We start from the raw sequence: 14434 nt of genomic DNA, 5'->3' as shown, positions 1-14434 counted from the left end.
TTTCGCCAACAAAGTCTGAATCAAGGAATGTGATGGAGGCGCCAATTTCCTGTTGACCACAACTCCGGTCTCTTGCGCCGTACAGCATCACGTAGGCGACGGAGGACATCCCTGTAGTACTCTTTGGTGATTGTTTGACCCTGTGGTGCGTACTCGTGGTGTACCACACCGCGGGAGTCAAAGAAAACAGTCAGCATCACTTTGACGTTGCTGCGCACTTGGCGGGCCTTCTTTGGTCTTGGTGACATGGAGTGCTTCCGAATGGTTTCCACCTGGCTGTCGCCCAGTTTCTGGCAAAATTTGATGCAGTAGCGCTGCTCCAGTCGTTCCGTCATTTTCCTTGCAATGAAAAACCGACGAGAGCACTACACACTACCTCACTCAATAGCTGCTTGCCAACAACTGATGCAATCAACAAGCAGGAAAAAATTCACACATGCGCACGAAGGTTCAAGGTCGGCTCATGCAAGCGCGCTTGATTCAAATCCATCAGGTTATCGCAAAAAAAAATAAGGTCGGATACTTTTCTCACAGGCCTCGTATATTCCTGTGTTTAGATAAACTACTTGAATATAGTGGTGACAAAACCTTCTCCAAACATTGTATGTTTGTCACTGTGTTAAACTTTTAATAAAATGTTTTTGCTCATTCATCTTGTCTCTCAACTTTATAAGTGTACCTTATCTCAAGTGGTCTGATGTCTTTTCATGGAAGAAAATTTCTGTAGCTTTCAAATAGATATAATTTAAAACATAAATACTTTCACAATTAACAAACAAATGGAACTGAAATTAACATTTACAGAAAATTTAAAGAACTTTAAACCTTTATATTATTCTACCATTACATGATAGTCTCATTCTTGATCTATTCAATTATATTTAAAATTTCTTTATAGCTGTTTTCATTACTCTGTTTTATTAGTAAATGATTAAACCACTTGATGTGGCACCTAGCAAGGTTTCATCCAAGGCCTGAACAAAAAGTAAGGGAAATGTTTGAAAAATAAAAAGTGGATAATATATTCTTAAAGGGTGATAGGTTCTAAGTAAAAGAAATTTTAGAGATAGCAGAAAAAACAGTGATAAAAAAAAGAAAATCAACAAGTGGGCAAAACTCTTCGGTGTTATTCAGAAATGAAAATATGAACTTTTTTCCTTCTTAAATTACACAAAATAAATGTCAGAACATTGCAAAATATTGTTGAGTTAAAACTTTTTAAATATAATGATAAGAATTAACATGTAAAATTGACTTTAAAATTTCTCTGAAAGATTTTTATCTAGTGGTGTAAAAATGTGAAAGACAAAGAAAGTCCAATATTCAGACTTCAGGCACAATAATTTAGAATAAGTTACTTTTTTAACCCTAAACTTTGAACATGAAATTGTATCATACAAACAAAGTAACTGCTTTGTTTAATATTTAAAAGCAGTAAAATATTTATTCACTTTTGAGTGTTATGTTGCAACAAAAATGTGTATACTTTTTTGTACTTTGGCAATAAAGTTAGAAAACACAATCTTGACTCTCCAGATGATAATGAAAAAAAGTATTTCTACCAACATTTTACCATTGCAGCTTCAACATACTTATTTTTTTTCAGACAATTCAGTATTGTTTTACATGTTTAGAAGCATATCTACAACAATTAGGTAAACAAATAAGTAGATAAAGTAAAAACTTAGTATATTTTTTTGGTATGCTTCAAGTAGCCTATATTTAAACGAGAACAACATAAAATATAGGATTGTAAAATAAAACTTTTGATAGTTATAATGTTATCTTACAAATCATGAAAACCATTAGGGAATGAATAAGAATAAAACTATAAAGTATATTCAGACAATATTGTATTATTATGTGTTTAACTTCTTCACACTAGCTGCAGTAATGTTTCATTTTTGCAATGATGATATAATACCAATTAGGTGTGTAATACCAACCAAATTTTCATTATTTGTAAATAAAAGAAGAGACTTCCACTATAATAATATAGTATCATGGATTAATTAGTGTTGACCAATTAGTCCTAAAGTAACCTAAGTGTGTCAAAGTTAAAGAAATATAATATATTCTGAAATGATTATCTTAGCCTCATGTTATAATTCAGTGATTTAAGAGGTTGTATCTTTATTTCTATTAATTTGATTTTATCTGAAAATATAAAAAAACAGAAGCAAACATTTCAAACTTTTTATTTAAATTAATTGTAATTATCTATAATCATTTAACAACAAAATTATAACATTAGTAAACAGGATGACTATTTAAAAATCTTTTTTATTAAAGTTGTTACGTACACAGTCGCATTACTTGCATTTTCACTTATGTTAGATGTCAACTATTCATAAAAGATTGTTTACACACAAGAATTCTAACATTTAGACAATGAAAAATTGATTCTGTAACAAGTCTGTGTCATAAGATCTACAGGTGTCCTAAATGATACCAACATTAATGAAAACAAATATCTAAAGTCCAGTTACTAGAGTGTCTGGATAAAGGCAAAGACTGAAATTTACCATTGCAACATTTAATTGATCTTTATATTGTTATACTAGCCTAGAACTAATTAGTTATTGGCTAAGGCCTAACTGGATTGCTGTAGACTCCAACTGTGTTGATTTCAGAAAACCAAAAAGAAGCTTTTGGGGTAAATAATAGCCCAGTTAAATAAAAATACTGACACCTAATGTTTTCTTTTTTATACTATATATTAGTGTAAAAATTCTGCACCTACTTATACAACATTAAATAATACAGTTAGTAATTTCTGAAGAAAATGGGTGTAGGACTCTTGCTTGCTTATACAAAATTAAAGAACAGTTAATTATTGAAGAAATGGGAGTCCAGACCCCCCCCCCTCTGATATCTGTGCCTGCTTTTACAGTTATTAATTTCTGAAAAATGGGTGGAGGGGGTTTGTCTTCCTAACTTCTCTAGATATGCCCCTGTTTATACAACATGAAAGAATATAGTTATTAATTGATGAAAAAATGGAGTGAGTCCAGACCTTTCTAGATATGTGCCTCCTTATATAACATTATAGAATACAGTTACCCCTTTTAAGTTAGAAATGTAACATGATGCAAAAAACAGCAAAAAAAACCCCATTAAATTGGCACTTTATTTAACATTTAATTAGTCAGACAGTTAGTAGTGGGTGCTCTCAACCATTTGCCTTTCCCTGTAGGCAGCAGTTCAAAATTAATTAGTGGTAGATAGGACACCCTTAATAGCTTTGCCATAACAAAGAGCAAGTAAATTTAGTCATAATTGGAATCAAACCTGAGACCTTTAAATCATGCCCCCCATTATGTAGCTTAACAACAAACAAACATAATTGTAATATTTCAGCTATTTGAATAGTTGTAATAATCATAAGCAGTAAATGATTAGAAACTAATTTCAATTAGATGAATATTTTTATGATGATCGATGTAACTGTCATTTGGAGATATTAATTTTTGGAATAATTGAAATGAAAACGGTAATAATCAGAAACAATAATTTTATTTACTTTATTAATTTTGTGACATTAATCAGTTAATCATAATTTTGATTAATTATTTAGTGTAGATGACATTAATTGATTAATTCATCTAGTTCTAGGCTTAAATAGCTTTAAAGACAGTATTCAGCAGTGATTAATGGACATCATCCCACTTCATCTACTTCCATTGGCAATAGACTAAATGGGAATAAACCTAAAAAAATACGATCATCAGGTTGTCAAATATAGAATAAAGTTTAGATACAAAAATCACTTTGGCACAGTTTTAGAAACAAAGCAGTTTTGTATTTATACTGTTTACAGTACAATGCAATAGACTTAACACATTCATACATCAATATTTTTTATGTACATGCAGATATACACTACAAATATATCACATAAGAAAACCTATCTTCTTCTCAAGAAATTATAATACTACTTTAAAGTTTTTTCATTTACAATAAAGTGGCATACTAAGTTTACAAAAAAAAAGTATAAAACATTTATTTTGGTATATGATTACATTAGGGTAGACTTAGTGACAGTAGATGAAATGGGAATAAATCTACTAAGGTACATCGATTTGATGCATAAACATTGCTTCTTGTGCATCTGTACAGAAAGTAAATTCAAATTTGGTTTGAATGAATCACTAAATATCAGTTTCTTAATCCTTAAGTAAATGCAGCAGTCACATATGAAAGCAACATTTAATGTGCTTAATAAGGCTTTCTAGAAGAAACTGGATGATTCAACAAATCACATATTTCACAAACATTGAGTATGAAATGAAACGGTACAGCCCCTGTTTACTACAAAGTTTACTTAAGAATAACTTGATATACTTCTTCAAAATCATTCACATGTAGAATAAAATAAAAGATTCACTAGCACAATTCAGTTTGGAGATTAAAATGTGCCATTGTTAGGCAGGGGCAAGCAGTGCAGTTGCACCAGGTCTTATGCTTTTAGAAGATGACCAGATTTTTAGATCATAAAACTGGGATACATTCAGATTTTCAAATCTTAAAATTAGGATCCTCCCACCCTTTTTTCCTCCAGAGAAAATAATAAAAAATAGATTAAGCAAATAATTAATACCATCAAGTGAAAGAAGGATATTTTTAATTACATTATTGCTGCTACAGGGTGAATTTTTTCAAGCAACTTCCCATTGGCCAGAAGTTTGCTGTTAAGTTCTGAGTAACCATCATACATGTTCAATCTTGAGTTACTTTAAATTAATGTTTCCCAACTTGAAAAGCAAACATTGGCTATAAACAGGAACTGCTATTTTCATCCAACTCTTTGTTTTTACAGGTGCAAAATCATGTGCTCAGTGACAATATGTTGTCTGCTGCAACTTATAGTCAACTCTTGAAGAAACAGCAAAGGCTATGTTGAGTCATTCAAGTTGTGTAATAATTTCCCTTCTCCATTACAAAAAAATGTATCTTGATTTTTGTTTGCCAGAGGCTAAAAGTACTATATAGACCCTAATAGATTAAGCTGAATGAACTTGAATTAATCAAAAATAATAAAGACAAATACTATTGGCAATATTTTGATCACTTGAATAGTTGGAATAAGCAAAAACTGTAATAAATACCAGTGCTAAGAAATACTAATTTCAATTACTTGATAATTTTATGTCACAGTAATCAATGTAATTGATACTCATAAATAATTATATCGAGTTAATCACCCAGTTTTTGTGTAAGCAGGATTATGTTAGTGAAGTGTGATTTTCATAGATTTTAACTAAGTTCCAATGTATTAGAAGTAGGGTAAGGATGTTTCAACCCTATATGGTTTATTTTATTTTATCACCAAATTCTTTATTATGATAAATAATGTTTTCTTCAGTTAATCTACTACATAATCTAGGTTACATAACACAAAACAACTGTATCCTCCACTGTAATATGGACGTATTTTCCTGTCCTGAATAAAATTGCTATATTAAACTCTTTATTTATGTTACCGTATTTTTCAGAATATAAGATGCAACAGTGTATAAGACGCACCCTTATTTTGAAGACAAAGTTTTGGAGAAAAAAGCTACAGTCGCATTTGAAAGATTTTTATTGAACAAAAATTCAGTTTGATACTTTAAAAATTAGTATATATTGTTCTAAACACAAAAGAGCTCAAAACATCAAATAAGAAAATACCGTAAATCAAAAAAAGGTTTACTGTTATTTAGTTTGGTTCAAAACTTACAAAATCTTCATTGATTTCACTGTAATTTATTTTTTTATTATTTAGGGAGCTTTATAAGTAGTTATATTTTTAAAATAAAAACCTACTATTGTTATAAATAACACATTCAATTGAACTAAACTATGCATGCCTATTTAAATATATTTACACATAACATGTATATATCGTATATATACATATATATTATTCATACCTTCGATGTGTAGGACACAAGCAGATTTTAACATTAAATTTTGGGGTAAAAAAAAGTGTGTCTTATACACCAAAAAATGCAGTATTCTTCTCATAATTAATAATTTAGTGATGTATTGGGCACAACAACTTATAAATCTTCTGTTAAAGAAATTAAACTTATTCCATAATATCCATGACATATATATATTTTCTGTTTTCTTCTGCTATGAAATCTTAAATAAACTAGATATTCTATATCAGGTGACATTCAAAACTTCAGTAGTTAGTAGTGTGCTAGCCCTGATGAAGAGAATTGGTGAAGTTCAAATTGTTTGTATCTAGTTGGAGAGTATTATATTAGAAATCCACAGTTTTGATCTGTTTATTGTCATTATATGGTGTTTAATTGAATAAGATATTTGCATTTTACTTTTACTTTAATGTACCATAACAGTAACATACTTTCTGTATGGAAAAATGTATTACAATTAATTTCACCTCTCTAGGAGAATACGGAATATGTTACTGAAAAACCTGCAGAAACCAATAAAGAGGAGAATTCTGGCAATGATGAAATGTAAGTTTATTTCTTGTCCTTGAAAGAATGACAAGTTTAAAGGTTTTTTGATAAATGGATACTTCCAATGTTCTATAAGAAAGTGGTCATTTTAATGCTCTTTTTTATTGTTGGTGATGTAAACTTCAAATACAAAGTGTGGTGACATGACTACTTAAGTGGAAGAAATTCTTAGGCTGCACTTTCTCATACCAGAAAGCTTCCAATTATTGAAAACATCAAAGTATTTTTATAATATTTTCTTTTAATTTCATGAATTATGTTATTTAATGACACTAAACATGAATTACTTATGTAATTTAATATATTCATATACATATTTTCTGTACCAACTTTGATATCTATTACTTGCACATTAATTCTAGGTAATAGAATAAATAAATGTTTTTTATATGGAAGGTACATAATGTACATTCTTATATGATGAAGTTGAGAATAATATTTGTAAATGTTAATTTGAAGCTTCCATACTTTTGTTGTTAAAATATACAATCAGAGTTTGTGTAAACAGCTCTTATTAAAATTATTAGTGAAAAAATGAAATGTTTGAAATTGGAATATATTTAAGTAAAGTCTTAAACATACAAGGTAAATTGTTAAAATGTTAGTTTTGTATTTTGAAAAATGAAAAATCTCAAAAATTATAGTGTTGTAATAACTTTACTTTTTAGTAGTTCTTACAAAACAAGTTACAACTGACAAAAAATATCTCCAGTTACTATGGAGACAGAAACTGGTTATTCTTATTTTGGAAGTATATTGTACATTATTAACCTACTTTTTTTTTTAATTCATATTTCTCTTGTGTATGTCAAGTGTGAGACAGTTATATATATGATATAGGTTCAACTGAATTGGCATATCCAGTCACTCTCCACCCAAAGTTGGTTACAAATCGTACTTGCAAGCTATGCTTAAGAAACTCTGGGGAATTACATGACCAGCATTTGACCTGCAATTTGATTAGCCAGTTGTATTGTGTTAAACAAACTAGATTCACCTAGTTTGTTGACATAGATCACTGATCTAAAAACGTTTTTAACTCTGCCTTTTCATGTTGCACTTACCTCCTCTTACACTACAGCTATTACTCTACTGCTAGGGTTTTTTACCTTTCTTTGTCCAACTAAGCATTGGTCTGGTTTTTTCTTGCTTGCATCAGTCTTTTATTCCCCACTTAATTGCCCTTGGAAATATCTGTCTTGTGACACTCTCCACCTGCATCAATGCACCCTCTTTCCTGGTACTGTATATAAACACCTCATTGAGATAATATTATCACTTTTTCTCAACAAAGCATTCAATAATGGGTTTCTCTTCTGTACTGTGACCGTTGGAGATATTTTGAGCATTCTTCGTGTTACCTAGTTGATTTTTGTTTGTCAAGCCGATATATAGCATGAATTCCCACATTATTGTTTTCAGCATGGAGGCAAATCAGGTCTCTTCTATCCCACCTCTGATATCTAGCATCACTCAGCTGTTGGGATGGGGGATCACACTCATTTGAGGTTGTCTGTGACCTTATTCGTAGTGAGATGGACACATATATTCAGTCCAATGATGTTTCTCAGGCCCCCACGATGTAGCCAAATGCCCGAATGAGCATAATCAAGTTATTTGCACCAACTTCCAGGGCCCCATGCTTCCAGCTACAGAGCATGCCCTAAGTTCATACAAGTACGGGATAGGGTTCTTTTCAGAACCAATAAGACGCAACCTCCACCCACGACACAAAACATGGAATTTCCACCTCTATCCTGACCACAAGGCCAGCCACTGCTCAAAACACCACCCGATTACACTAACATACACAACACTTCCACTACTACACTTCAGCCCACAGTTGCACTAAACCCAAACACAATTGCGAGCGTAACTCGCACTCAACAATACGGCAACACTAACACACCAAGTTCTACCAACTATGCTGATTTCACTGTAAACCTCTTTTCAATGTTGGTAGAACTTAGCGTTTTCCCAGACTTCTCTACATGGGTTGAGTGTTTAGAAGTTCTCTGCATTTTTGCCAAGCGCTACTTTCCCTTACCTAATCTCAAGCCACACCACATTTCACTCAGAATAACTCAATGCACAAAACAATCACAACATTCACAGACACAATAAAAATAATGAACCTTAACTGTCAAGGTGACTTAGTCACCAACAAATTTGAAATATATAACTTAAACAAACAGGTCAGTGTTGATATCCTGATAATTTCAGAAACTTTGACTAAAGAAAATCAAAATGTTAATATCTCAGGCTTTAAATCATACTCTCTAACATGTACAAACAATAATAGAGGAATAGTTCTGTACTTTAAAAGTAATATAACTAATATAATATCCATTGAAGAGAATTGTAATTCTGATATAAATGAAATCATTTTCTCTGACATCCACATAAATAATAGAATAACCATTCCAATAGTAGCTACTTACTGTTTCCCATTTAAAGACATAGATATAAATTACCTCCAACAATGCATGTCAAGAAACTTCCAACCCCTAATTATAGGTGATCTAAATGCTCCACATAAAGACCTAAATGGAAACAGAAACACACTCAGATGAATAACGATCCGTGACTTACTAGCTAGAAATAACATTTACATCATAAATGACAATACACCAACACATTATCACTTGCCAACAAACATGGCCACTTTAATAACTAAAGCAACAAATTTCACAGTCCATCAAGAACTCTCAAGTGACATCTTCCCTATATCATGCACAATTCACATAAGCAGATCCCCAACACCGTGGGAACTCTCACCAGTTTATAACTACACTAAGACTGACTGGCAGAAATTTAACAAAACACTCAACAATCATTTACCGCCAATAATCACACACATAAGTAACAACCACGACATAGACTCGTATGTAGAAAACATAACCAAAGCAATAAGCTAATCTACAACGGAAACCACCCTATCCATCTCAACACAACATTCATATGATCACTGGACACTAACTTCTAAGATTCATACTCTAATTATAGAGCAGGGGCGTCTCAGAAGACAACACTACATTTCATGAGATCCCGCCCTTAAAACACAGATAAATAGATTAAACACACAAATAAAACAAAACATTAAAGAAACAAATTGGCTGGATTTTGGTAATAATTTAGAAATTTCTAAACCCAAAGTCTTTTGGAAAAAATTCAAATCTTTATCCTCTAACAAAAACAACAATCAATTATTTCAACCAATAATACACAATAACACTACAGCCAAAACGGATGCAGATAAAGCAAACCTACTAGCAGACTACTACAAAACTTCCTTCAGTAACTTAAACTCTCCAACTTTCAATTCCGATCATTTAGCTCACGTAAACACCTTTATCAATTGTAATTCTACATTCTACACCACAAGTTTTCCGTCTATCAACTTGCATGAAAATATAAGAATCAACCAACAAAATTTAATAAATAGAAAAGGCACTATTACAGAATTAAAAATCAACATCAAAACACTTAAAAATACAGCCCCAGGGCACGACAGTATAAGAAATATTGTTCTCAAAAAAGTTTCCAACCTCTTACTGTTACACATAACAAATATCATGAATTTGCCATTATTCAGTGGATATTACCCGAACACATGGAAACAAGCAATAGATACAGTAATACCCAAAAAAACCAAAAAAAAAACCGACAGATCCAACCCAGATAACTTCTGCCCCATTAGTTTGATAAGTTGCCTTGGTAAGCTAATGGAAAAAATTATATCAAGCAGACTTTTATACTTCTGGGAAAACATAATCTCCTATCGGAGTATTAAAATGCTTCAAGAAAAAACAGACAAACAATAGACCACCTCACGTGATTAACCGAATCAACATACAAATCATTGAATAACAATCAAGCCACCATAGGTGTATTTCTAGATGTTAAAAAAGCTTTCGACAGTGTCTGGCACAATGCCATAAAATATAAATTACATATGCTAAATATTAACCATACAGTAATCAGATGGAAAGCAAACTTCTTAATAAATCGATCAGCCAAAGTCAATGACGTAATAACTAAAACATTCAACATCACAGCAGGAGTGCAGCAAGGATCCATCCTTTCACCCCCTCCTAAATATCTTATTTGTTAATGCTATTCCCTTCCCCCAATTAACATATACATACCACTTCCAATATGCTGATAATGTTGCATTCTGGAGCATATCCAGAAACCCTATCATTGCCACAACTCATGTTCAAAAATCACTAGAATCACAAATGGTGAATGATACTTATCCAACGAAAGCACACGCCATGGCTTTCTACAGAAAATTACACAAACACATTAATACACTCATGAAAATTAAACTAATGCTAGAAGATACACAAATAAATATGAGCAATAATATAAACTTCCTAGGAATTACCTTTGACACCAGATTAATGTGGAATAAAAACATTCAGAACATACACGCCTTAATCAGCAAACACATCAGCTACATATGTCTTAATTGCAGGCAAACACACAAACTGCTCACCCACAACCGCCCTAAAAATATACAAAACATTTGTATGCCCACTCAAAGAATACGGCTGCCAAATAATCTATAATATTTCCAAAAATAATCTCAAAACACTTCAAATTCAGCAAAACAAAAGCCATAAGATTAGCCCTAAGGCTCCCAACATTTACCCCTGAACAATACATACAGAAATTAAGCAACCTTCCTACACTAAAGAACAGATTAACAAACCTATCTTTTAAATATTACAAAAGAGCAGAAAAAGGAAACAGCCTGACTACAGCACTACACAAAATCTTGAGCACTCCCACCAAACACACCTCACCATACAACCTATTTTGCCAACAAAACCACAGTAACTAAAAACACATGCACACAAAGGGTGAACCATTATGCCATGTTTAACAATAATCGTGTATTGCGTTACAGCCAGGGCATGGGAAAGATAGATTATTTGGCATCTGTTCTGTGAAAGTGGGTTTCCCCAGGCACTCTGGTTTCCTCCCCACATCTAAATTTAATCGGGCATTGGATCTTTGAGCCCTGCTCCCCTGAAAAGGGCTGACATCCTATCCCAATGATAAGAAACAAATTGAAATAGGAAAACATTTAAAACAAAATTCAAACATGATATAAAAATGTAATGTATGGAACGCATGTATGAATCTTCCTGCTTCATCTGTCTGTCTATCTTATATCATGTCATCAAGTTCATGGACTCAACCACCGATGGAAAAGAAGACGCTTTGCCCGCCTCCTCCAACTTTCTTCACGACTTACTGGTTAACTTTGTGGCTATCATCTTTTTGCACTGACTTATTATGCAAGCACAACTTAAAACTAAATTCACTAAAACAATTAAATTTCTTGTGCAGGGTTGAAGGGAAACAGAAGTTCCCGAGCGCCCCAGTTGGGAAGAGCAGACAAACACAAAGTTCATTTTTCCTTCTTTCAAACTACAAAACTGTCACATTTAGTTGTTGTTGTTTTTCTCCAGGGGGCTCTGAGACTGCCCTTGCAGGCAATTTAGGATATTCTGGAGAGAATTTAGATTTGCTTTTTCTAGTGCCTTCCTTTATTCTGTCAGCTTCTCAGGAGGCCAAAATTGGGATCAACTGCCTCTGGCTCCTTTTATTCAGTTGGTAAATCAAGTGTGTGATGTTTTGTGTCTTTCCCTGGTTGCTCTTGAGTTTGCAGCTTACTTGATGGTGGAAAGGTCTGGGGATGAATACTTAGTTCTTCCTCCATCCCTTGATAATGCGGTTCATGTAGGGAGGTTTACTGTTCAGTTACATGAAGAGACAGCTATATCTTGTCTACCTCATTTGTAGGAACAACATGCTTTAGCCTACCACTGCCAGATAGATGCATATTTAGACTCTCAAAAACTAGACCCACTCCTGGAAACTTGGGGTTCCAGAACAGAGTTGGTGGTCAACCTGAATAGATCACAATTTTTTAGGATTCGTCTGACCTTAACTATAGTGCTAAGATATTTATCATCCCACTAACTTTTGTCAGAAGCCTCTCAGTGATCACCACATCAATTTGAGTTGTCTTTCTACATTCATCCCTGTTGTCATTGGATTCTTGACTTTCCTCGGCTCATACAGGGGTCATAGTTCCACCCCTATTTGAATGTCCTGACCCCTGACATCAGCCCCTTGGTCCATTGGTACCCAGAATAGATTCCGTCCATATCCACGATGTTCCTCCACTCCGGTGGAGGTTCAGCTTTGAGAATTTCTGCATGTGTGGAAAACCTTTACCATAAATCAGTGGGTACTAAAGGTCATTGCATCAAGATTAGTTATTCAGTTCACATCTTTGCCACCATTATTCACCCAACCTGTAGTGTTTCTGCCTTCCGCAGATTCTTGCATTCCAGAGCTATCAGAGATTTGTTGGTCAAGGGGCAGTGGAGAGAGTCATTCTAGTTATTCCAGGGTTTTATTCTCGTCTGTTTGTTGTGCTCAAGAAGACAGAAGATTGGCATCTGGTTATTGACCTTTCTTCTCTAAATCAATTCCTAGATCCTCCCAAGGTTAATGATGGAGTCATTCCTCACACTGAATTGGCAATTTTTACCAGGCCTGTGGATGACCAAGTTCGATGTTGCTGATGCCTATCTGCACATTCCCATAGTGGAGTTCTTCAATCACTATCTGTGTTTTGTACATAAGGGTCAGGTGCTGCAGTTCAGGACTCTGCCCTTTGGACTAGCATTGGCACCATATGTGTTCTGCTGAAATGTACGAGCTTTATTTCATCATCTCTGTGTACACACCATTACATGGATGACTGGTTACTGCTGGCACCATCTCGTCAGCTGATGGAACATCCCACCCAGACTCTACTTTCAGAAGCAACCAAAGCAGGCTTTGTTATCAGAGCCAAGAAATCTATTCTCTCTCCAACACAATATATCATCTATTTGGGTGTCTTTTTCGATACATATCTCAGTCAGGCTCAGCCAACTTCCATCTAGCTCCATACTATGGAACAGGCAATCTGACTCTTACTCACTTCTCCTTCTCCCACAGTTGGATGGTTCTTTCTCTTTTGGGGATGTGGGCATCACTCGAATCCCTCATTCCTTTGGGATGAATGCACATGAGATCCCTTCAGTGGTCTCTGCGTAACCATTGGTTCATGAACAGCAATTTCACATACAAAAAATCATATTTCTTAGTGAAGTATTTTTAATAAAATAAAATAAAGATTTGTCCCTGAATATATTGAGTATTTGTTTTGAATACTCCATGTGCAAAGTAATTTTCATGTTAAAATTAAAAATACTTCTCATCATCTCAAAAATCTCAAATTTCCTTTGTGTAATCCCTAAAACCTCCTAAATCTATTTCAAATGTTTTTTTTCATTAAATCCTTTTAGTATATATATATTATTTTCTCTACCCTATCTCAAAACGGGATCAGTCAGTTCGACCGACTTTGTAGCGACCACAAAAAAAAAAATTATATAAACCTAAATTAACCTTCTTTTCTTTCTAGAATGACATCAAATTGTAACATGAAACTACATTCGTTTATCCTAAGTAGCTCTAAGTTCGTAACATTATACATCTATTTATAATTAAACTTTATTGTTTTCATTGCTCTTTGAACTGTGCCTAACTACTATCCATGCCATTATAAGTTGTAAATCACTCGGGAGAACATGCAGCTCACGTTACACTATCGAATTACATTACCCACGAGCTGCTCGCGTGCATGCCTCATGAACCATTTTAATTATATTATTATTATTACTTATTTCACCTAATCTAGTCTTAAATAACTTAAAAAGATCCTTACTTTTAATTTTAGTTACTTTTATAATAATAAATAAAGAATAGATATGAAAATAAGAAATAAAGTACTTACCCAATCTTCTTTTATTCTTGCCCTCAATTGTTGAGGAGAGTTAAGCCTGATTTTTATAGTAATTATAGTAAAGCACTTAATAATTTTA

At 33.2% G+C, this 14434-nt stretch overlaps 1 protein-coding gene and 1 long non-coding RNA gene across 6 annotated transcripts in view; one reads left to right on the top strand and one right to left on the bottom strand.

Moving 5' to 3' along the window:
• Nucleotides 1-14434, top strand: part of LOC106466883 (interaptin-like) — a 59505-nt gene that overhangs the window by 16587 nt on the left and 28484 nt on the right. For all 4 annotated transcript variants that reach the window (XM_022394955.1, XM_022394956.1, XM_013927191.2 and 1 more), the window contains exon 3: nucleotides 6403-6473. In XM_022394955.1, the coding sequence (XP_022250663.1) occupies nucleotides 6403-6473 (71 nt within the window). The remainder of the gene's footprint in view (nucleotides 1-6402; nucleotides 6474-14434) is intronic.
• LOC111087637 overlaps nucleotides 1-14434 on the bottom strand; it is a 30639-nt gene that overhangs the window by 8119 nt on the left and 8086 nt on the right. Inside the window, exon 1 of one of the 2 annotated variants that reach the window (XR_002612295.1) lies at nucleotides 7586-7649. The exons of the other annotated variant lie outside the window; for it this stretch is intronic. This is a non-coding gene — a long non-coding RNA (uncharacterized LOC111087637). Of the gene's footprint in view, nucleotides 1-7585; nucleotides 7650-14434 lie in introns of those variants that run through there. 2 annotated transcript variants of the gene reach the window in all.

Source organism: Limulus polyphemus, unplaced genomic scaffold (genome assembly GCF_000517525.1).
Source record: "Limulus polyphemus unplaced genomic scaffold, Limulus_polyphemus-2.1.2 Scaffold2410, whole genome shotgun sequence".
Taxonomy (NCBI): Eukaryota; Metazoa; Arthropoda; class Merostomata; order Xiphosura; family Limulidae; genus Limulus; species Limulus polyphemus.
Note: the sequence above shows the minus strand (reverse complement) of the source record. Positions and strands in the feature narration are given on the sequence as shown.